We start from the raw sequence: 20,677 nt of genomic DNA, 5'->3' as shown, positions 1-20,677 counted from the left end.
GTTGTCGATGAGGAATTCGAATTGTAAGTCAAATCACGTTGTAGCGGGAGTCGACTGTACTCGCATAAGAGTAATCCTTCTGCTTTCAGAGAAAAAATAAAAGTTTGTGGAAGTCCCCTCCATACTTTACGAAAAAATTGGAAGTGTTTTGCTTGGGAAATAAAACGTTATAAAAAAGGAAAAGGCACTGAAATAAACATTTATGATAAAAAATAGATGTGATCCTGTCTCTCAATTATATTTTATGTTGGTTTGGATTTTCAATCAAGAAAAACAGCTTGTATTTACAATTGAGGCATTTTTTATTTACTACTGTTATTCTAAATTAATAACGGTAAAATTTTGCTTTTAAATTTTTTGTGGCTTTATTGCAGTCATTGCTTTTAAAACAGGTGCTAATACCCACATGATTGATTAATTACATGAAAGATTAGCAAGTTTGGAGTTTCCCACATTTTTCTGCACTGTTGATGATACTGTTAGTCTTTAATCAACATTCATGCTATTTTGTATTAAATCAGAATGTGCCAGTATTTATTTGTTTAATGATTATTTTGGAAGCTTAATCAAAATCGGAAAAAAATCCCCTTTTTTTAGTTTTTGAAAAGAAAGAAAGATGGGGGAGGGGGGGGGCGGATTTTGCCTTGTCAGTATTGTTATGGAGTTTTCATATTATTTATTAAATTGTTGTGGAGAAAGCATGAACTTATATCTAGATAAAAACCTATATTTTGGAAGCATACTCATATTAAGTACATTCTTCGCGGATAATGTTTCTGTTTTTGAGATTTCAATCCTTTTGTATCCTATAGATATTTTAATTACTTTGAAGATTGAAAGTTATTTTAACATTTGCTACCAAACGTTGTTCTACTCTATTTCTTATTTTGTCAATGTTGTAAATGTACATTTCTTTCTCTTTCTCTCTCTCTCTCTCTCTCTCTCTCTTTTTTTTTTTTTTTTTTGACAAAATTAATCAACATTTAAAAATTTAGTGTTATTTAATTATAAAGTTGAATATTCTTTTTGTATTTTTTAATTCCTACCATTCGTTCCATCTCCCTATATTGTATTCATTTATTTATATATATCTTGTTAAAATACTGCTAGTTAATTTTCACTTACGCCTCTGATTAGAGTCTTTTGAAATTTGGTATGTGACCTCAGATCTGATGACAATACAATATTCTTTAATCAAATTAATAAATTAACTATTTATTATTTATTTTTTCATTATTATTTATGTGGTAATTGCAATGTTATCCCTTTTAATTTCTAAACTTATTTTGCTCATTGTATGACCGTCATGCCTGTTTGTAGAAAACCCTATATAATGATTAGCTGTAATGTAATAGCTTCTATTCTCCTTCATATTTTACTATGTATTATATGAAGGGGAGCTTTTTTAATCAAAATATTACTTTTTATTACAAAATTTTTTTGGTCTTTGACTTCTCTATAAATCTTTTAACAAATAAACTATAAAGTAATATTTTCTCTTCTATATAGCTTGATTGCCCTGCTGCAATTCAACGAATCAGAGAAGATAGACCAATCACCATCAAAGATGATAAAGGGAATACAAGCAAATGTATTGCAGATATTGTTTCAGTAAGTTTTAGCATTCAAAGATCTGCATTGTTTCTTATTTAACATTGCTTTACGAGTTAAAAAAAAAAGATTAACAATTTTCAAGTTGATTAAGTTTTATTTTTTGTAAAGGAACTACACTTAACTTTTGTCTTTATAATTTGCATTTCATTCTTTATTAGATTGCAAATATGTTGTACTTTCTCTATTTCTTTTTTTAATGTATATTACCCCTTGCTGACTTTCTTTGTATTTTACTTGAAATGTTTCAAAGTTCTGTAAAATTTAAATCTGTATTGGGGAGTTTACTGTACGAGGTCAGTTCATTTTTCTGATTTTTTTGTTACCTCCCCCCCCCCCTCAAAGTTTTTCTATTCAAGTGTTTCATTTTTAAAAAAATCCCCCTCTGCTCTCTACACTAACCAATTCTTCCATCTTGTTACGCGATTCCAGTTGAGGGTTTCATCCTGTGATAAAAAATACTATAATCCTTCTGTTCAAAAGCTTTGCTCTCAGATAGTGTTTAGTGTGAAGAGTTAATTTTAAACTGATATTACAAAAAAGCCCATTTTTGTCTCATTTGATGCTAAAATTTGTTGTCACTAAAAACTATCATTTTTGAATTCTAAAATATTTTCTTGGAAAATACTCGGCATTTTATGTGATTGTAGAAAGCGTAATAGGTAAAATATGAGAGGATAACTATTTTTGTATGGAAAATAAAGCTAAATAATTACCTGTCGTCATTTCAATTTGCTTAGAGATAGAGCTACATCCTTCATTGTAAAATAGAATATGACTTTAGTATAATTGTATGAGGTGCAACCAAATAATATTGGTTATGTATCAAAGGCAATTGGCATTTTAGCTGAGATATGTGAATGGTGAAATGTAATAGGCCTTAAAACTGCTGAATGTAAAGAATTTTCTTAATAATAGTGTTAAATTTTAAAAGGTCAATTTTTTTTTTGATCAACAACAATGTGTGTACTACAGGGTTCGCCAATATATATCAATCGATATATATCATGATATATATCACGTTATATAACCCATATTTTGAAAATATCATGATATTTTGATATTTATTTTTTCAACTACTTTATTTTTAATATAAATAGAATAACAATTGTAGTTTTGTTATTCATTTATTATTGAAAGTAACTAAAAAGGTATGTACTATTTTTATGATATATTAATACATTATTAATGTAACAAAGTGATGTAATATTCCTTTTTTATTTCATATTCATAAAATTATTATTAATAATGTCACAATTTTAATTCATATTAAAAGTGCAAAGTTAAATATTAAACATTGGTCAGAAAAAATAATATCTTATGGCTGTGCACCGACTAATTCTTTTTTTTTTAATTTCTGAATCATACAACTGTGTAAAAGTAGCTAACAGAAGAAAAATGAGTTCTGTTCAACTAATGCTGAATTAACTGCATTAAAATTGATAAAAATGTTAAATGAAATATTTGATATAAATAATGAAAGAAACCTTAATTTTAAGTCTACAAATTGTAATAACAATTTACTGTTTTGAAGACTTTAGTTTGAGCTGATTGAAAATATCGGATATATATAAAAATATCTGATATTTTTGATATTTTCGAAAATATCATGATATTTTCGAACCCTGTGTACTAGTAATAATCAAATAGTAGAAACTATTTTCTATATTTAGATATTCATTTTTTAACAACTGTACTTATTTTTATGGTTGTTATGAGTAATGTCGAATGCGAGAACTTTTGGCATTTCATACTAACCGAATTAACAGGAGGCAATTGGAAAAATCCTCATTGAGTCCATGTGTTTTGCAAAAGAAGATGGTGGAATCTTTTTTTCCATAGGAATAGTTTGCACATGATTTAGGTAAAATCTATTATTAGTTGGGATAAATCTATTGTGGAATAATGGTGAATTTCAAAACTAAGTACATTCCTTATGGTTTCAGACTTGAAACGAGTTTAATACATCTATGATATTTTTACTTTTGGGGTCTAAAATTCAAATTTTTGATTAGAAGAAATATTCTCCTTCAAGCTTGATGTGTTCAAAGGACCAAAAATTGTTAGCAATGACAAAAAGTCGCTATACTATTACAGTATTTCTACATTTTGTGTATTCCCATTAAAATATTTGCACTCAGTGTTTCACTTTTTCCCCCATGACTTTATCATATCCTGATGGCTTTTATTCCACTGAAAGTAGACAAGTATCCCTGCATTTGAATATTTTTGGTGCATTAGCATCACTATGCAATCAGTCTGCAGGCTTGCTTTGCAAGGGAGATTCCAGACTATTCAAGGAGGAGATCTGAAAAACCTCAGCATGAACCCAGCCATCCACCCTATACATAAAGTGCACCTCAAATTTGTTGGATGAGTTGACTTCAAAACTAGTTGAAACAAAAGCATGGGTTGCTATCATCAAAAGCCAGCCAAACAAGTTTTTTTGGTGCAGTGTTGTTTGTTTGCAATAAGGAAATTGATTTGCTTTTCTATGGTTTTGACTCTGAAGAGTACTATAATAACAATCATTATATCCATGATATTTAATAATGACAATCACTGGTTTTTAAAATAAAAATGTTTGGAAATATGGGAAAAATCAGGGAATTTGCCTCAGAGATTCTGTAGCCCACCCTGTTCAACTATTTGCCGTACTTTTAAAAATAACTTGTTTTTCTACTAAACTTGCATTCAGATAGCAGTAAGCAAAGATAGGTACAGTAGAGTATCGAAAATCTGAGTCTCTTAAGTCCGAGGTTCCACTTAATCCGAGGTGCTTTGTTGATATTTTTAAGGTATACATTTCATAGACAAAAAATGTTTTAATCTGAAGATTTAAATATTTTGCTATGTAGAACTTCCCAAACAATATACAATAAAGTAATAGGTAATAAAAAGAAACTGAAAGGTTTATGTCAATAACACTTCCCAAGTGACATGAAATATTCTTTGACTGTTAGAGGTGGATTAAGGAATTCTTTGGGAGAAAGTAAGCAGTAGGTTGATACAAAACATAACTTGAAATTAAAACATAGTTTTGCCCGAAAGGACGAACAAACAGCTCTTTTGGAATATCAGATTGCAATTTAAAAGGAAAGTGCGAAACTTGACGCTGTACAAAGCATATGTATGAAATTTTATCCTTCTATGACTAACGTTTTTGTCTTATGTGAGGTACATACGTACGCTCACGCATAGCAACAAATGTTACGACAACACTCATCAAAACTTATTTGAGGACAATCAAAGGGCAGTTTTTGATTGCCTGCAAGTTTACACATAAGTATGTGCAGACATCAAGAAAAAACTAATCAAAACTCGTTTCGAGTTAATTAAAACATAAATATGTGTTGATATTTCAGTGATAATTTTTTAGAGGAGACAGTATTTCCTTTTCATAGCGTAAGGAAGTACACAGCGCATGTCCTTATGCAGTCTAAAGAATTTTTCGGATAGTCAGAGTTTTCAGTAATCCAAGGTCAGGCAAGCCCCAATTACCTTGGGTTTTTGAGACTCTACTGTATTAATTTTTAAAATATAAAATAAATAAAAGTTCAGGTTTTGAATTTTAAATATTTATACATATACAGCATTTTTATTTTTTAACGATCTTTTGTTTTCTTTAGCTTTTCATTACAATTCTGGATAAATTGCGTTTGGAAATGAAATCAATGGATGAGGTAAGTTCTCAATGCACATTTTTGTTTTCCAAATTGAAGTATTTATTCAAAAGAAAAACCTATGTAATTTGATAGGAGATAAGCATATTTGTTTTTATGTATATGTAAAGACTAAGGAATGTTTTCCTAATTGAAAACTGTTGACCCCGCTTGAAGGAATAGCGTCGGTTTCGAGAAATATTATTTGATTAAGTGGAGTATTTGACTAGGCAAGGAAATTTTCTTTGTCTTTTGAGATTGACAACATTTGTCTTAAAACGTAATAATAATAAATCAATAGCTATATAAAGGAAGTAATTTAGTTATTCGTAAAAGGTTTTGAAATGCGCTAAGTAAACAACAAAATAATACAATCAAACCCCGCTATAACGAAACCTCAGCAGGCTGGATTAAGAGATCGCTATAACCCAGGGTTCCCTGCATACGATTTTTCGCAAACAAGACCACACTTGCAAAGGTACTTCTATAACGAATGTCTTTATTTCACAAATAATTCTATTAACGAAAAGGATGATATTAAGTAAAATATTAGTATTATATGTTGTGTTCAGTAAATGTTGTGAAATGTATCTTTTTATTTATCCATAATATAGAAAGAAAAATTTTATTTTTGGTTGCAAGCTTTTATGTACATTTCATCGATTCTTCTGTCAACTATTGTAAACAAATCTACGGCTGTTCATCTAGTTTCTGTCGTAAAAAATTTTGCTCAAACCAACTGAGAGCTGCCTTAGAATTGCAGTTCTGCCATATAGTGACTACAATAAATTTAGAAAACAAAAATTCCTTACGAATTGAGAATAGACTTTCAATGCTTTTCAGAACAAATTTAACTTAAATACCTACAGATTTTTTCTTTTGCTTGCCTAACTTAGCTATGGCCAGTGTGAAGTTAACAATGCAATATTATCAGAGAAACAATAGATGAGGAGTGTGTTTGTGAAAAGGGGATGACTGTTGGAAAAGATAGATCCTACAGAAAAACTAGTCAGGAATGTAATTGCGACAAGGGCTGAAATATTTAGAAATTTTTGGTTCACTATAGCCGAATCCACAGCGTTTAGCATTTGTTTCAAGCGTTTTAAAATACATTAAAAATATAGGTCTTCAGTGGGGACAAATTAAAAGGTTCGCTACAACCCGGGGTCGTTATAATTAAGTATGTATATTATAAGTGTGAATGAAATCTAAAAAAATGTAACTTACAACTTCAGTTATAATATTGTTGTTTTGGCACCTTTTTTTTCAGTTCATTAGCTTTTGCAAAAGTCCATAATAGTGGATTGCTTGTTCAAGTTCTTTTGGGAAAACTTTTTAAACTCTTTTTATGTATGGCTGTAAATATGGTTAAAAAAAGCATTCTGCTTGCATAGTAGTACTCTACTCACTTTCAACGTTACATTTATTCTTTTGTTGGCCACAATTTAAGACACGGAAGGAGTACCAGGATTGTTTGGTTTAAACCAAGTGTTTTTTTTTAACCATGTGGTTTTTTTCAATTTTTTTTTTTTGGAAAATTTCAATGTTTTTCCCCCAAATGTTTTCATAAATTTTACATATTATTGCAAAGAGTAGAATCTAATTAATGCAAATTAACTAGCAAAGCTTTATAGGTAAATTACAGATTTAATACATTTAGGAACTTATATTTTTTAAGGTAATGTAAATTTGCTGAATAGTTTCTATTTTGTTATTTTCTTTTTTAAAATCTATGCAGCTTTTCTATTAAGTACATAGATATACAAGGCAGACCAACCAAGTTTTTCTAAAATTACATGGGAAAAAAATCCATGTAGCTCTTTTATAATTTTTTTTAATTATCATTAATTTTCAGTCTTTTGCATTTTCAAAATAGCCCAAAAAGCATATTTCAACCTAAACTTCATATTCTACCTAATTTGCTTGATTGCTTAAGATTTATTGAGATATATTATGTAGTGTAAGAATATCTTAACACTAGAATATTTAAAGGACAAGAGAAAAGAAAAAACTAAAGAAGTCCAAGAACACTTAGAGTAGGCATAAAATTTTGTTCATAAAAAAGACTGGCATGCTTTTTGCATCCCCGAGAGACGATGCAGTCAGAGCAAGAAAAGAAAATGTATAAAATTATGGAAACAGAAAACATTCATGTAACTCTGTGCTCTATTAAAAGAATTTAATGCCAAATTTTCACCTTACAAAGAACTTTTTTGATCCCAATGTAATAAAAGAAGTTTCATGTATGAATGGTGGAAGAATCAATAAACATAATCTTTTATAACAGTCTTCATTTTAAAATATGTTAAAAGAGTATTTTCATTTAAGTTTGTACTGATTCTTTTAATTATTTTTTTTTTCTTTGATAAAAAAAAATTGTATTCCCAAATGCATTAAACCTGAGGAACACTGACTACAATGAAAAACATAACAATTGTCTTAAAACCTACTTGTCCTGTTTCTATAATTGTTGTCACTGATACATTAGGTAAATAAATTACATGATTTGTAACTTTTTTAGAAATCCTTAAACAAAATATGCGTGATGTTTTGATTTTTAAAGTTGTATAGTGTACTTCAGACTTATGATTCATTTGTAGATACTGCAAAATACTTTCCATGTTTAAGAATATGTGATTTTAATTTTACTTTTATTTTTTTATTTATTGTAGATAGCTATGATTATGAGGAAATTGATGTGCCAGAATCTATTCTTCGTTATTTAATTAATAATGTCTGAACTATCACAGTAAATTTTTTCTTTGATTATTTATACCAAGACCCATTTACGTATTGTATTTTTTATAATAGTTAAAGATTTTCAAACAAAATTCTCCTAACAATATCTCTAAGTATGAGGAAACTAAATTATAAGATTTTACTCTTAATTATTTACTTACGAAGAAATTAGGTACAAATATGAATGTTAAACATAAAAAAATAAATAAAAAAAAACGGGGGGGGGGGTTTCAAAAAAAAAAAAACTTTTTATACCAACCCTGTGGAGTACCACATTTTTCGGCAGAAAATTTTTAAACACTCGTTTGAGTTCACAGACAATTTTGTATTATATTTAGGTCTACTTAACTACCCAAACAGTAGTTTATTAGCATTATTTTATTTTTTATTTATTTATTTTTTTCAAAGTTTTACACCAAAGGTAATTCAGTTGAAAATTAATTGCTTTGGACAACTTAAGTGAGCAGAGCCTGAAATACTTTTTAGTCTCTTCTATTAAAATTTTTAAACGTGGATTGAGTTGGTTTTGATACTAAGTGCCCATCAGGAGAGTCAATTGACTCTTCCTGTATTTTAAAAACATAATAAAATTAGGCATTTTTGTATGTATTTTGTTTTTTCTCTATAAAATGTATTGAACACAAACCGTTTGCTCCCTGGAAAATTTTGAAATGATGGACCTGCTTTTAGTTAAATAATAAACAATGGAATCACTAATGAAAAATAGTATACTTAATGGGAAGTCATTTGTTTTTTGAGCTCCGCTGTTAGCTTGCCAAGAGCAGAATTGAATTTTACAATTACTTTATACTTTAGAACAATCACTTGAACTTACAGGCTTTAATATTAATTTTTAAATATAAGATAATGAGTTGCTGTTATGCTTCATTCATACACAAATATGCTAAAATTGTGTTCATTTAAGTGCGTCTTGCTTTGGAACTTTCCTTGATGTACATTGTACATGGAATAAATTCTTTATATCTTTGCAGGTTTCATGAAATAGGATTTTAATATTAAGTACCCCTTTTAATCATGATATTTTTTTACACTAAATATATATAAGAAGCACATCAGTTGTGATAAGTATATAAACTTTTACCACAATGTCTCTTTGTGATTTGTATAACATGTACACTGAAATAAGATGAAATTGGAGTTTTTAATTTTTATTATATAATTATTATATTCTAGTTATTGGAGTATTCTACTGTGGGAAGGTAGCTGTGGGAAGGATGAAGGGTATCATCTGCATTTTTTTTTTTTTTTTGCATTTTTGTATTTATTGCACTTTAGTTTTACAGTACAAGCTTATGTACTGGGTTTCCTCTAAAAATGAAGCCTGAAAAGAATGTCAAATTCCAACATTTCAGCCCTTTTACCTTCTCATGGTAATATTGGAGGCTCTTATATGAAGTGCTGTGCCTTTAATTACTAGTCGGGGGTTAAGCATTTTGAAAATTTGTTGCTCTAAGTTTTCATTCTTTCCTGCAGTTGCAACCAGACTTGAAGGAATTATATGAAACTATGTGTCGCCTTACACTAGTGCCGGCAGATTTTGATGGAAAACAAAAGGTGAATGAATGGTAAGTTGTCCATTTATATATATGTATAGATATTTAAACTAGCAAACATACCGAGCTTTGCTTGGGTCAGTAATAATATTGAGAAACAATTTATACTTTCCTTTACTTAATTTTAGCTGTGCCCTGTGGTTTCACCCGTGTTTATAAGACAACAATGTATTAAAAAACTATTTTAAGTACATCACGCTCAGGGTTGGCTTTCTGCCGGCAGAAACTAGTTTTTGCCGTGCCAGTGGCAGAAACTGGTTATAACCGGTAAAAACCGGCAGAAACTGGCAAAAACTTTAAAATGTCTTTAATAACTCAAGTAATTAGTAAATGATATTTTTTTAAGTAAACTAAAAAATTAAACATCATTTCATCATTTAAAAAAAAAATAAAATCTCATGCTAGTGCCCTTAATTTAGTTTAAAAAGGGAACTTTCCAATTGCAGAGGCTTGTAGTATTTGGATTAATTTAACAAAGGATAAAAAAGCATACAGGGTTGCTTAGGAAAGAGGAGTGACATAAAGAATTCAACAGGCATTACTGATTGTAATTTTCTCAGTTATATGCTTCCTCTAAATTGTTTGTGATTGAAATTATCATGTCACGTGCTTCAAAAAGAAAGTGCCAGAATTTTACTTGCCTAGAATTTTGTACCTAATGTCACAGCTTTGCAAAACAAATTGGCCCCATTTCTCAAAACTTATTTTTCTAGTCAAATTTTTACCACAACCTCAGTGACTATATGGTGGACCAGTTATACAATAGATGAAAGTTTCACGAGCACTGCTTGCTCCTTGATGCATTGTCTGCTAGCTCTTCTGTTTTAAGAATATTCTAAAATTTCACATTTGTGCGTAGTAAATTGAGAACCTGTTTAGATTTTTGAAACCACCTTTTCTGAGAGGCAATTGCAGGGTCCAAACAAAGTAACATTTGATTTTGAATTGCGATAATTTTGTAATAAAATTACAGTACTTTGGTTAACCATTAATTATTTTTTTCATGCATTTTCTGTTGTATATCAAGAATTAATTTTTCATTTTGTGAGTTTTTGCCAGTTTCTGCCGCAAAGTGGCAGAAAGTGGTTTTTGCCATGCCGGTTTTAACCGGTTTCTACCAGTGGTTTTAACCGCCTCGGCAGAAACTTGCCAACCCTGATCACGCTATAATATGTATATATCAGGCTTGGAGTAATCGCCGATTACGTAATCGTAATCTGAGTAATCGATTACGTTTTTGTGTAATCATAATCGTAATCTGTCGATGGGATACTGCCGTAATCGAAATCATAATCAGGATTTTTATGCTTAATCGTAACTGTAATCAAGGTAAAATAATCCGTAATTTCCCCTTGTAATCGTGTAGTCTTCTAAAAGACTACACGATTCTAAAAGACTTTCTAAAAGAGAAAACGTTTAAGCCTCCCTTTTATTAATGTATGGAAAGATAACATAGTTCAATAGTAACATTAAAAACAACTTCTTTCTTTAAACGATTATTCAGTGCTCGTCCCCACTCGTCCCTGTTTGCAAACGAGAGTCATAAATCGAGCCCCATCTTAAGTGTTCAGTACAATTAGTACCGTGTGGACGCTTTTGCATTTCAGGGCTTCTTGGGAATGTCTTCCCTAATCCTTACAATTGGTCATTCATCGGTTTCCCTTTCATCTGTCAATGTTAGGCAATCAAGCGAAGCACATTGCCGCTTCAAAATCGTATTTTAGCAGAAAAGTACAATGATATCAAAAGTACAACTAAGTTTTGCGCAACAAAAAGCTTTTGGGTTTTTTATATGTTTATGAGAAAGTAGTGAATGACTGAAAAAAGATTTTGTCAAAAGAAAACCAAATTCGCATTTGTGTTTCAGTGATTCTTTAAGTATTCTTGCCTTTACACATATTGCATTTATTTTTTGCTACATGACTAATCTAAAACCTGGTGAATAAGATCCTCGCATAGTTTCATCTTAAATGTATGTTTATATGTTTACAACTGATCTTATCTCTAATTAATGAGTATGTACGAAAGTAAAAAGTTTGTATTGACAGATGTTATAAATTTTGTTTTCGTTTTATTGTATCAAGGAATTAACACAAATTTTGAACTTTAGTTATCTTTTAAGTTACACTTTTAAAGTAAGAAAAATTGCACTTCACTGTTGCATTAAAACTGTGATGTATAAATATCATTATGAAATACTCATTTATGCAAAAAAAAAAAAAAAAAAAGCTGCATGACAAAAAAGTGGAAATCGTAGCAAAACATGTTATGTCCAATCTTATTTTTTATGAGTGTTAAGTTGAAGCCTTTTAGCACTTGTATAAGTACAATTTATATAGCACCTGAGTGATTCAAAAATGAAATCAAAGCATATGCAAATAGCTTATCAAATGATCATAAAATTGATCCTGTAGAGTTGTAGGGGGTCTAACACTCATAAGTATCCTTTTGCTAAAAATAATACTACCCAAGTATTTTTTCACCTCTGCATCATCTGCTCGAGTTCAATGTTTGTTTAGCATTACTGGAAATTTTTTCACTTCTCAAAGAATGAGAGAGAAAAAAAAACAACATATCTTTGAAGTATTAATTACACTTAAATACATTTAATTCCTTTTTTTTATATAAATTTTGAATTGTTTAGTTTCGTATTTTTTAGTTACACTTTCTGCGTATTTTATTACATTGCAAGGTTCTTTTTTTTTAAATAGCTGCGTATTAAATTAACTGATAATATACTCAATAATTGAGAATACAATGCTGAAATATACCACACAATTCTCAGAAATAATAAGCTCTAAAATGTTGAGCAGTTTAACAGTAAGTTAGCCCCTTAAGCCAGGGCTAAGGCAGAACTACCGCAATGGCAAAATAATAATGAACAGCCGAGTCAAAAACAATATGCACTGTGTATCCATTTGAATAACAGTGTGCCTATACCGTACAGTTATTATAGCATTGTGTAATGTACGCAATTTGAATTTTCCAGATTTTTTTTTATATTTCATATATTGTTCTTTCCCTGCAACAGCACAATAATACAAAATAAATAATCTTTACGTTAATACTACACGGTAGTTGCAATTATCTCTTTAATATGATATCAAAAATCATAATTTACAACTATCACGTTGTTGATGCAAATGATTGATATATATACATTATAATATAAGTCTGTAATCGTAATCAAAATCATAATCGGCATATTATAATCGTAATCGATTACATTTTCTACATAATCGGATAGTTGCTGTAATCGTAATTACGTTTTGCCAGAGGATTATAATCGTAATTGTAATCCCCCTTTTATTGTGCCCGTAATCATAATCGATTACATTTCCTCGTAATTGACTCCAAGCCTGGTATATATATAGTAAAAAATTAGAGACCCTTATCCACATTGATGTTTTCCGTTAAATAAGAAAATCGAAAAAAAAAATTCAATAAAAATAATTGAAATCCTTTGATGTATAAATTAATTTTTAAATGAGTCGGGTCGTTCATGCTGAAAATCTTTCCGTCTGCTGCAAGGTTCGAACCCGAGACCCTAGGGTTGCTGACCCAGCATTTTACTGAGCAACTCGGCAACAAATGTTCAAGCTATTGATGCAACAAAAAATGCATCATGATTATTTTTGATTTAATTTCAATTTATGGCTGCTCCACTCCTATTAGTCATAGCATGATATTATATAGCCTTCCTCAATAAATAGACTATTCAATACAAAAAAAAAAAAAAAAATCAATTCAAACCAGTAGTTCCTGAGTAAATGTAAATTACCTTCTGAGGCTAGAAAACTACATAAGCTAACCTATGTCTAAATGCAATCTCTGACAGCCTGGTTATTTTATTCAGAGACCTCAGATTTGCTCTTGTTATGGACTCATTAGTCTAGAATAGTCAATATAAGTGAGCTAAAAGCAGGTGTCCTCTAATTGTAAGTGAGCTGTTAGTGTTATAACAGGCTGTCAGTATATTGCTTGTAGTTCTGTCTTAACCCTAGCTTAAGAGTAGTAACTCAATGCTTATTAAGCTATGCCTAATTTGAAAAAGGAAAAAAAAATAGCTGTTGAAAATTTGTTGTCTATCAACATGTTTTGCATCGATTAGATTAGTTCTGACTTATTGTATAAGACAGTACTAATCCATACAACAGTTTTATCAATAGATTGATAACTTTTAAATCTTCAAAATAGGACATTTCTAATATTCATCTCTATTTATAAATGCATTGATTTCTTTTTTCTGAAATTAACTAACCGTTTTCAGGTTCTGAGTATGTTGCTAAAATACTTTTGAAATGTATGTCAATTTGTCAATTAATGTGTTGCACTTTTTGTTAACTTATTTACACACTTACAGGTTGCAAACAATGTCAGCAATGGCAGCCTCTGATGAATTAACTGAAAGCCAAGTTCGACAGTTCATCTTCGACTTGGAATCAGCTTATAGTGGTTTTAATAGACTGTTGCATGAATCCTAAACATCTGTCTCAGCATTTACAATGTTTCCTTCTTTGATATCTTAAGAATTTTAAGTATGTAAATGCTGCTCACTAGCCATTTTGTAAACTTCAATTATTTATACTTCCAGTTATGCTTTGTTACGCGTGTTTATTTTGAATGGTACTTACCTATTATTTTGCATCCCTGTTAGCAGGGACTGATTTATGGCAGGGCATTCGAGGCCCGGGCCCGGGGCACCAAAGGAAAGGGGGAACCAAATTTCTGTCATCAATTTTTTTTAGGGACCACTGTTCGGGGCCTCTAACTAAAGGGACCAAAAAAATTTTTTTCATTTGATAATTTTTTTATTAAATGAAAGCATATTAGCCAATTGTTGTAGAGAACGATCATTTTCGCTATTGAAGAGAATTAAGTGTCCTTTGTGTATTCTCATTTCTGATGCTAAATTATCTTTAATAGCTGTATTATCAATAGATGGAATTTTGACCTAAAACTTGATTATTAGGACATGAAAGATGAATTTACTACAAGAAAACAAAGGAGAAAATATATAAAGAATCTTTGATGTGCAGAAAGCACATTATGATTTACCTTTACCATTCGTATCAGTTTTTCATCTGGCAACTGTAAAAAAAATTTCTAACATGAAAACCATAAATTTATTTTAGATTTATAATAAATGATTTCTTTGCAAAACATCTTAATTATTAACTTTTTTGTATGAAATCGATATTTTAAAGTGTTCTTTCTATCAAAATAATCTCCAACACTTGCCTTCATATTTTTATGTGAGGGGGGGGGCACCATATTTGTCAGTGCCCAGGGCAGCCAGGTGTGTAAATCCGTCCCTGCCTGTTAGCAAAACAAAAAGTTGTCGCCATGTTCGAGATGATGGAGTACCCGAACTCATTCCACTCATTTTAGAAATGTGTCTGGTGGACATATTTGCTGAGATTTCAATGATCGTTAAACTGGCATTTGATGATAGTTTGTTTTGATGGAAATAATTGACAAGATAATACTTAAGTACCACTTCAATATATGAAATTGAATTGTTAGTGAACATATATTTTAGAATAAAAAATTATCTTATGTATATAAGTTCAATTTTTATATAGATGTACATAGCAAAAAGTATAAAAAGCATGTTACATTTGATTGTGATGTAATTATAATGTGGTATTGTTTATTGGTGTTTCAAGCGTTTCATACAAATTAATAACCATGTGTGCGTATGTATAAAATATATTAAAACACCTCCCAATGGTTTTATTTGGAATATTCTTTTTTTATAATGTAATTAAATTTTACATTATTTGTAAAAATGTTAATAATAAAACATTTTGAGGCAAAGTCAACATTCATGTCTTTTTTTTTTTTTTACTTGGAGTATATTTTCTGTCTGTGATTACAGATTAAAATTTTTTAAAAAATTATAATAAATTAATTGCCAACTACAGCCGACCTACTAGCCCACTGACATATTGCAATTGGCTCGGTAAATGCCGTCAAAACTCTTTAAAAGCTCTAATAGAAACAGTTGGTGTCATGCATTAAAAAAAGCATTTTCTCTCCTATTTTCAGAAGAAAACCCTTTTTTTTTAAAAAAATCTGAAAACACTTGTATTTCTTATTGAATACTTACGCCCATTGGGGTTCCAACGCCTGGCACACTGGTACAAATTGTTCTGGAAGAAGTAAAAACAATATTTATTTGAATTCTCTTCATTTAAAAGTTTGATTCCAATTTTTATTTCATAATGTTTTATGAAATAAATTATCTTTGACATCAATTTTTACATTGCAGATGAAAAGGCTGCTTTCTTTGTAAACATATAGTAGACTTATTATTTTATTTATTTATTTATTTTATTTTATTTTATTTTTTTGGTCTTGGAATCAATGTACACATAGTGGGTTTTCTGGACCAATCTGCAAAGTAAAATTGCTCATGAAACATAGGATAAACCCGTTTTGGAGATGCAATGACAATGTTATCCATCAACAATGTTGTTATAGTTATGAATGAGATGATAATACACACAGCAGAAAATTTGGTTCACTTGCTTCTACTTTGAAAAATGTGTGATTTGACAGGAATCATATTGTGTGTGTGACATGAAAATGTATAAATACCATCAGATGGAAAAAAAATTCATCAGCTACTGTAGTTTTTCCCCTTAGAAACAATTATTAGTATCAAAAACTAGAACACATCTTCCTTATCAAAGTTATCTTCTGGCAATACCTTGCCATGTCCAGCAATCCTGTCTTCTCCAAAAAACACCTTTTCTCACTGAAGGAATATATGTCAGACCGTCCTGTAGGGGGGGGGGGGGTTACTGGATGGGGCTTTTGCTATGGGGAAATTAACGTATTTCAATTGGTCATTTTTTATCGTTTTCAACCCAATTTGGGGGGGGGGGGGTCCTCCCTCAAAAGGAAAAGGGTTTTTCTCCTCCCGCTATTTATTATCTCCACCCAAAAAAGATGAGGTTGATTTTATAGTTGATTGTAGTATTATTTTCGATAAAATATTTGAAAAGTAAGATTTAAAATTAATTAATATTAATTTCAGATTTTTTTTTTAATATAACTTTTTTATTTCATTATTTGCTTGTTTGCATGGTGAGGTAGCTCAACAGTGCACTCTATTTTTATGTTCAAGTAAGTTTGTGGCTCCGAAACTCAGAGCTGCAATTAAAATAAAATAAGTTTCTCTCTTTTTTTTTGGAAGAAACAAGTGTTTAAAAATTTAATTTTCTTAAAAAATCAAAATAACTTTGATTTTTTATCAAAAGTATATCCTAAATTCCAAGACTGCAGGTATAATATACATTCAAATAATCTTTTTGAACACATTATTGAAGGATTATAAGTTGCAAAATATGGAGCAAAAGTAGTCATAGGAGACATGATTCAGTTGTTTGAATTTATCAAAATGAAATAAGTCAATCGATTAAATTTTTTATACGGAAAGCAGGACCTGGGGTAATGGTTTTAAGCTTTTTAAATCCAAGGCTAATCTGGAAATTAGGAAAAAATACTACTTCAGTCAGTAGAGTTGTGGTAACGCAGTCAGTAGAGTTGTGGTAACGTGGGTTACCGGGAGAGGTGAAATGAGCAAGGGGATAGAAAGCTTAAATAGGGCCATTGATCTTCATTGGGGACTAAATTGACTGTGACCAGCCTAGCTGGGCCCAGAGCCTGTTGGTGGTTGTCACATTTGTAAATAAAAATAACGAACTTTTTCTCCCCACTACATTAAAAACAAAACCTTCTTTTTTTCATATTTTCTTAATTGACTCTCATTTTCCAAACATTAACTCTATAACTTTTATTGGCATGAATCACAAATTTTCAACTGGCAGACTTTCTCAAGAATTTGCTAAAGGTGTTGCTTCATTACGCTCAGTGGTGGTCATTGATTAATTGACCCCCCCCCCTCCATTAATGGTTGGGGTCATTTAAAAAAAGGTTTAAAAAATGAAACAAAATTTTAATTTAAATATGCTGATATGAAAAAACTGGCAAGTTATTTTTTTAGTATGTTTTTTGTTAAATTTAATAATCTGATTTTAATTATTTATTTTGAGACAAACATTAATATTTTAACATGTTAGAGTAGGTCATTTATTTTTTCAATTGTATGCATGGTTGGAGTACTTAGTGTCTTTGCTTCGCTTGTTGTCATTCCTTTTTAGCCTACTTTCCCAGTAAAAGTCAGAAAAAGAAGAAAAAAGCATGAAGAAGGCTTAATGCATCTTAAAAATATCGCGAAAAACAAAAAAAAAGTCAAAAATAAATAAAATAATTGAATAAATATCGAAAAATTAAAAATTGGAAAGTAGTGTATTGAGATGGGGGGAAATGTCTGTCGGTCTCTCTGTTTGCCCCCAACCCCTAATACAGGGTTCGTACGCTCCTTACAAACTCCTTATAAACTCCTGTTTTTTAAGGAAAGAAAATAAGGGCCCTTAAAACTCCTGAATTTTGCTGTTATCTCCTTACAAACTCCTTATTTTTTTTCCTACATGACCTTAAAGATTTTTTGCTATCGCCAATCCATTACGAGTCATTAGTGATTACATTTTTCCGAATTTAAACCGGAATTCCGCCATTTTTTCGTCTGTTATACCGGAAATCCGATTTTTTCGTTAGACTATTTTCTTCCCCACTTCCGATTTCTTTTTTTCCAAATTTCTGACGATTATGTCGATAATTATCAATAATATAACATCTTGTAGACTTGTTAAAGCACCATATTAATTTTTTTTTCTTGCTTTAATAAATTTTTTTATTTGCCTTTTTTAGACTTTTGACGCTTTCATTTTGATTTAAGGAATCTCTTTGCATCGAATATGAGAATCGAATTTTTCTGATTTTTAATGCTTCTTATCTTTTTTTGGGAGACAAATAAATGAAATTTCTTTTTATTCCTATAAAAATCAAATTTAAAATTTACAAGCCAAATTCTGTGCCCTTTATGAGAGTCAAAGAGTTAAAATTTAAATCGCTGGTTTAATTTGATTTTTTCTTCAATTACGTCGATTGTTATTAAAAATACGTTTATTATAGAGCTCTAAAATGCAATTCTAAAATAATTTACTTAAATAAATTCTTTTATGTGCCGTTCTTTATACTTTTAGCGCTTTCACTTTGAAAATCGCAATCTCTTTGCATCCGCCATGGGTGTAAGATTTTTTGCATTTGTGATGCTTACTATGCATTGTGAAGAGGCAAAGAAATTAGGTTCATTTGTATTTTTATTAAAATCATTAAATTAAAAAGTTTTTTACGAAATTCATTCCCTTTAAGAGTGTTGAATGTCAGAAAGTTAAGTACGGAATCGCTGGCTGAAATTAATTTTTGTTTCAACTTCTATAAGTGTTTTAATACATATGTAACATCTGTAGTCGGTAAGGTTTGTGATTTTTTTTTATTTAAAAAAAAAGAACTTTTTTAAAATTTAAATCAGTTTTTTTTCATTTTAAAAATTTGCAGATATTAATTACTTAGCATGAGTAAACATACCATATACAATAGATGAAAGAGCAACTTAATAGCTAAACAGTGGTACCACTATTTCCTAGAAGTTATAATTTTCACTTTTTAGAAGAAAAATTCTTAAAAATTTGTCAGTTTTCTATGTTTATCAGCCTAGAGTCACACAAAAGTTTTGAAATGATCTACAAAATTTTGATCTATTTTGAAAATTAAAATAAATTGTACCTAAGGATCCCTATTACTTAAATTGAGTTTTCTTTATTTCAATCTTGTAAGTAACCTTATGTTTCTATGCCAAAATCAAACACAAGCTTAGCCAAAAATTGTTTGTTGTTTTGTATCCTGTAAATATTTCAATTATTTTGGTAGTTGGAAGTTATTTTGGCTCCTATTACTTTCAGTCGGCTTATTATAGTTCTTATTTCAGCAATTATTATTTTTTCAAGTCTTTTTTTTTTTTATTTGGTTAGGAAATTGATAGACCTGTTTTGTTTTTGAGAAAATACTAATTTTCAATCAATATCACTTATTTTTTTATTCATTTTCAAAGTAAAGCGGCTCAAGTCTAAGAAGCAGCAAATGCATATTTTACTATAAATTTTGTATGTTAGTGCATTCAATGCATTATATAAAAACAAAACTAAATAATATTAGAGTTGTACATATTTTTTCTGAAATACATTTTAAAAAATGCATCTCTAAACAAGAAACTAGTCCTTAAAAAGTAAAATGAACTCCTGCAAAAGTCCTTAAAAACTCCTTACTTTAAATTTTAAAATTTGAGTATGAACCCTGTAATAACTTTTGAGTGAATAGTCCGATTCAAACCATTTTTTTTTGTTCGAAAGATCTCAGCGAGGACACCACATTCCTACATTTCATTTTTTGATTTGAACTATTTTTTTTTTCAATTTTGAACAGTTCAAAAAAACTTAACATTAGAGCCTACGGGGAAATTCAAGGCAATTCCGAACTGTGAGGCGAATTTGCTTCCAACAAACTTTATAGGAAAAAGCTTTTTATGAAAAACTTGTATATGAAATATCTTTTTGATTCCGTTCAATTTTGAACAGTTCAAATCCCTTAACATTAGCGCCTACTGGGAAACTGAAAGTCAATGTAGATTCTGTACTTGAAAGCGGATTTACTTTAAACAAATTTTGTTGGAAATAGCTCTTGACGCCAAACTCCAGACTCCGACTCCTAGAATTTAGGGGCACCTGACTCCGACTCCTGTGATTGATAATTAATCGGACTCCGACTCCCTGACTTCGACTCTGATCTCGTAGCTTTGGAAAAAATTTATACACGGAGGACAAATGACCGACTCCGATTCTTGGATATTCAACTCCGTCTCCTTTATCTCAAAATGAGATTGACTCCGACTCCACAGCTATGTTTTTAACTGTGAAATAATTATTGTTGATATGAGTTGTTTTTTTTTTCACGCTAAAGTTTTAATTTAGGTATTCAGTTTTCGGCGGATAAACTCGAAGTCATTTATGTTTCTACATAAAGATATGCGCAGACGATTTTTTTTTTTTTTGACAGTGAAAATTATTTAAGTTGACATTTTATTAGTTTTTATTTTGGTAAGTGCATTAATTCATTTAAAAA

General features: G+C 30.0%; 1 protein-coding gene across 1 annotated transcript in view; it reads left to right on the top strand.

Moving 5' to 3' along the window:
* Nucleotides 1-15,391, top strand: part of LOC129229343 (vacuolar protein sorting-associated protein 28 homolog) — a 29,636-nt gene extending 14,245 nt beyond the window's left edge. The window contains exons 5-8 of the mRNA XM_054863633.1: nucleotides 1,510-1,611; nucleotides 5,241-5,294; nucleotides 9,507-9,598; nucleotides 13,950-15,391. Of these exons, the coding sequence (XP_054719608.1) occupies nucleotides 1,510-1,611; nucleotides 5,241-5,294; nucleotides 9,507-9,598; nucleotides 13,950-14,070 (369 nt within the window). The 3' untranslated portion in view covers nucleotides 14,071-15,391. The remainder of the gene's footprint in view (nucleotides 1-1,509; nucleotides 1,612-5,240; nucleotides 5,295-9,506; nucleotides 9,599-13,949) is intronic.
* The last annotated feature ends 5,286 nt before the right edge of the window (nucleotides 15,392-20,677 follow it).

The sequence above is a fragment of the Uloborus diversus genome, chromosome 9, assembly GCF_026930045.1.
Source record: "Uloborus diversus isolate 005 chromosome 9, Udiv.v.3.1, whole genome shotgun sequence".
NCBI classification, from domain to species: Eukaryota; Metazoa; Arthropoda; class Arachnida; order Araneae; family Uloboridae; genus Uloborus; species Uloborus diversus.
Note: the sequence above shows the minus strand (reverse complement) of the source record. Positions and strands in the feature narration are given on the sequence as shown.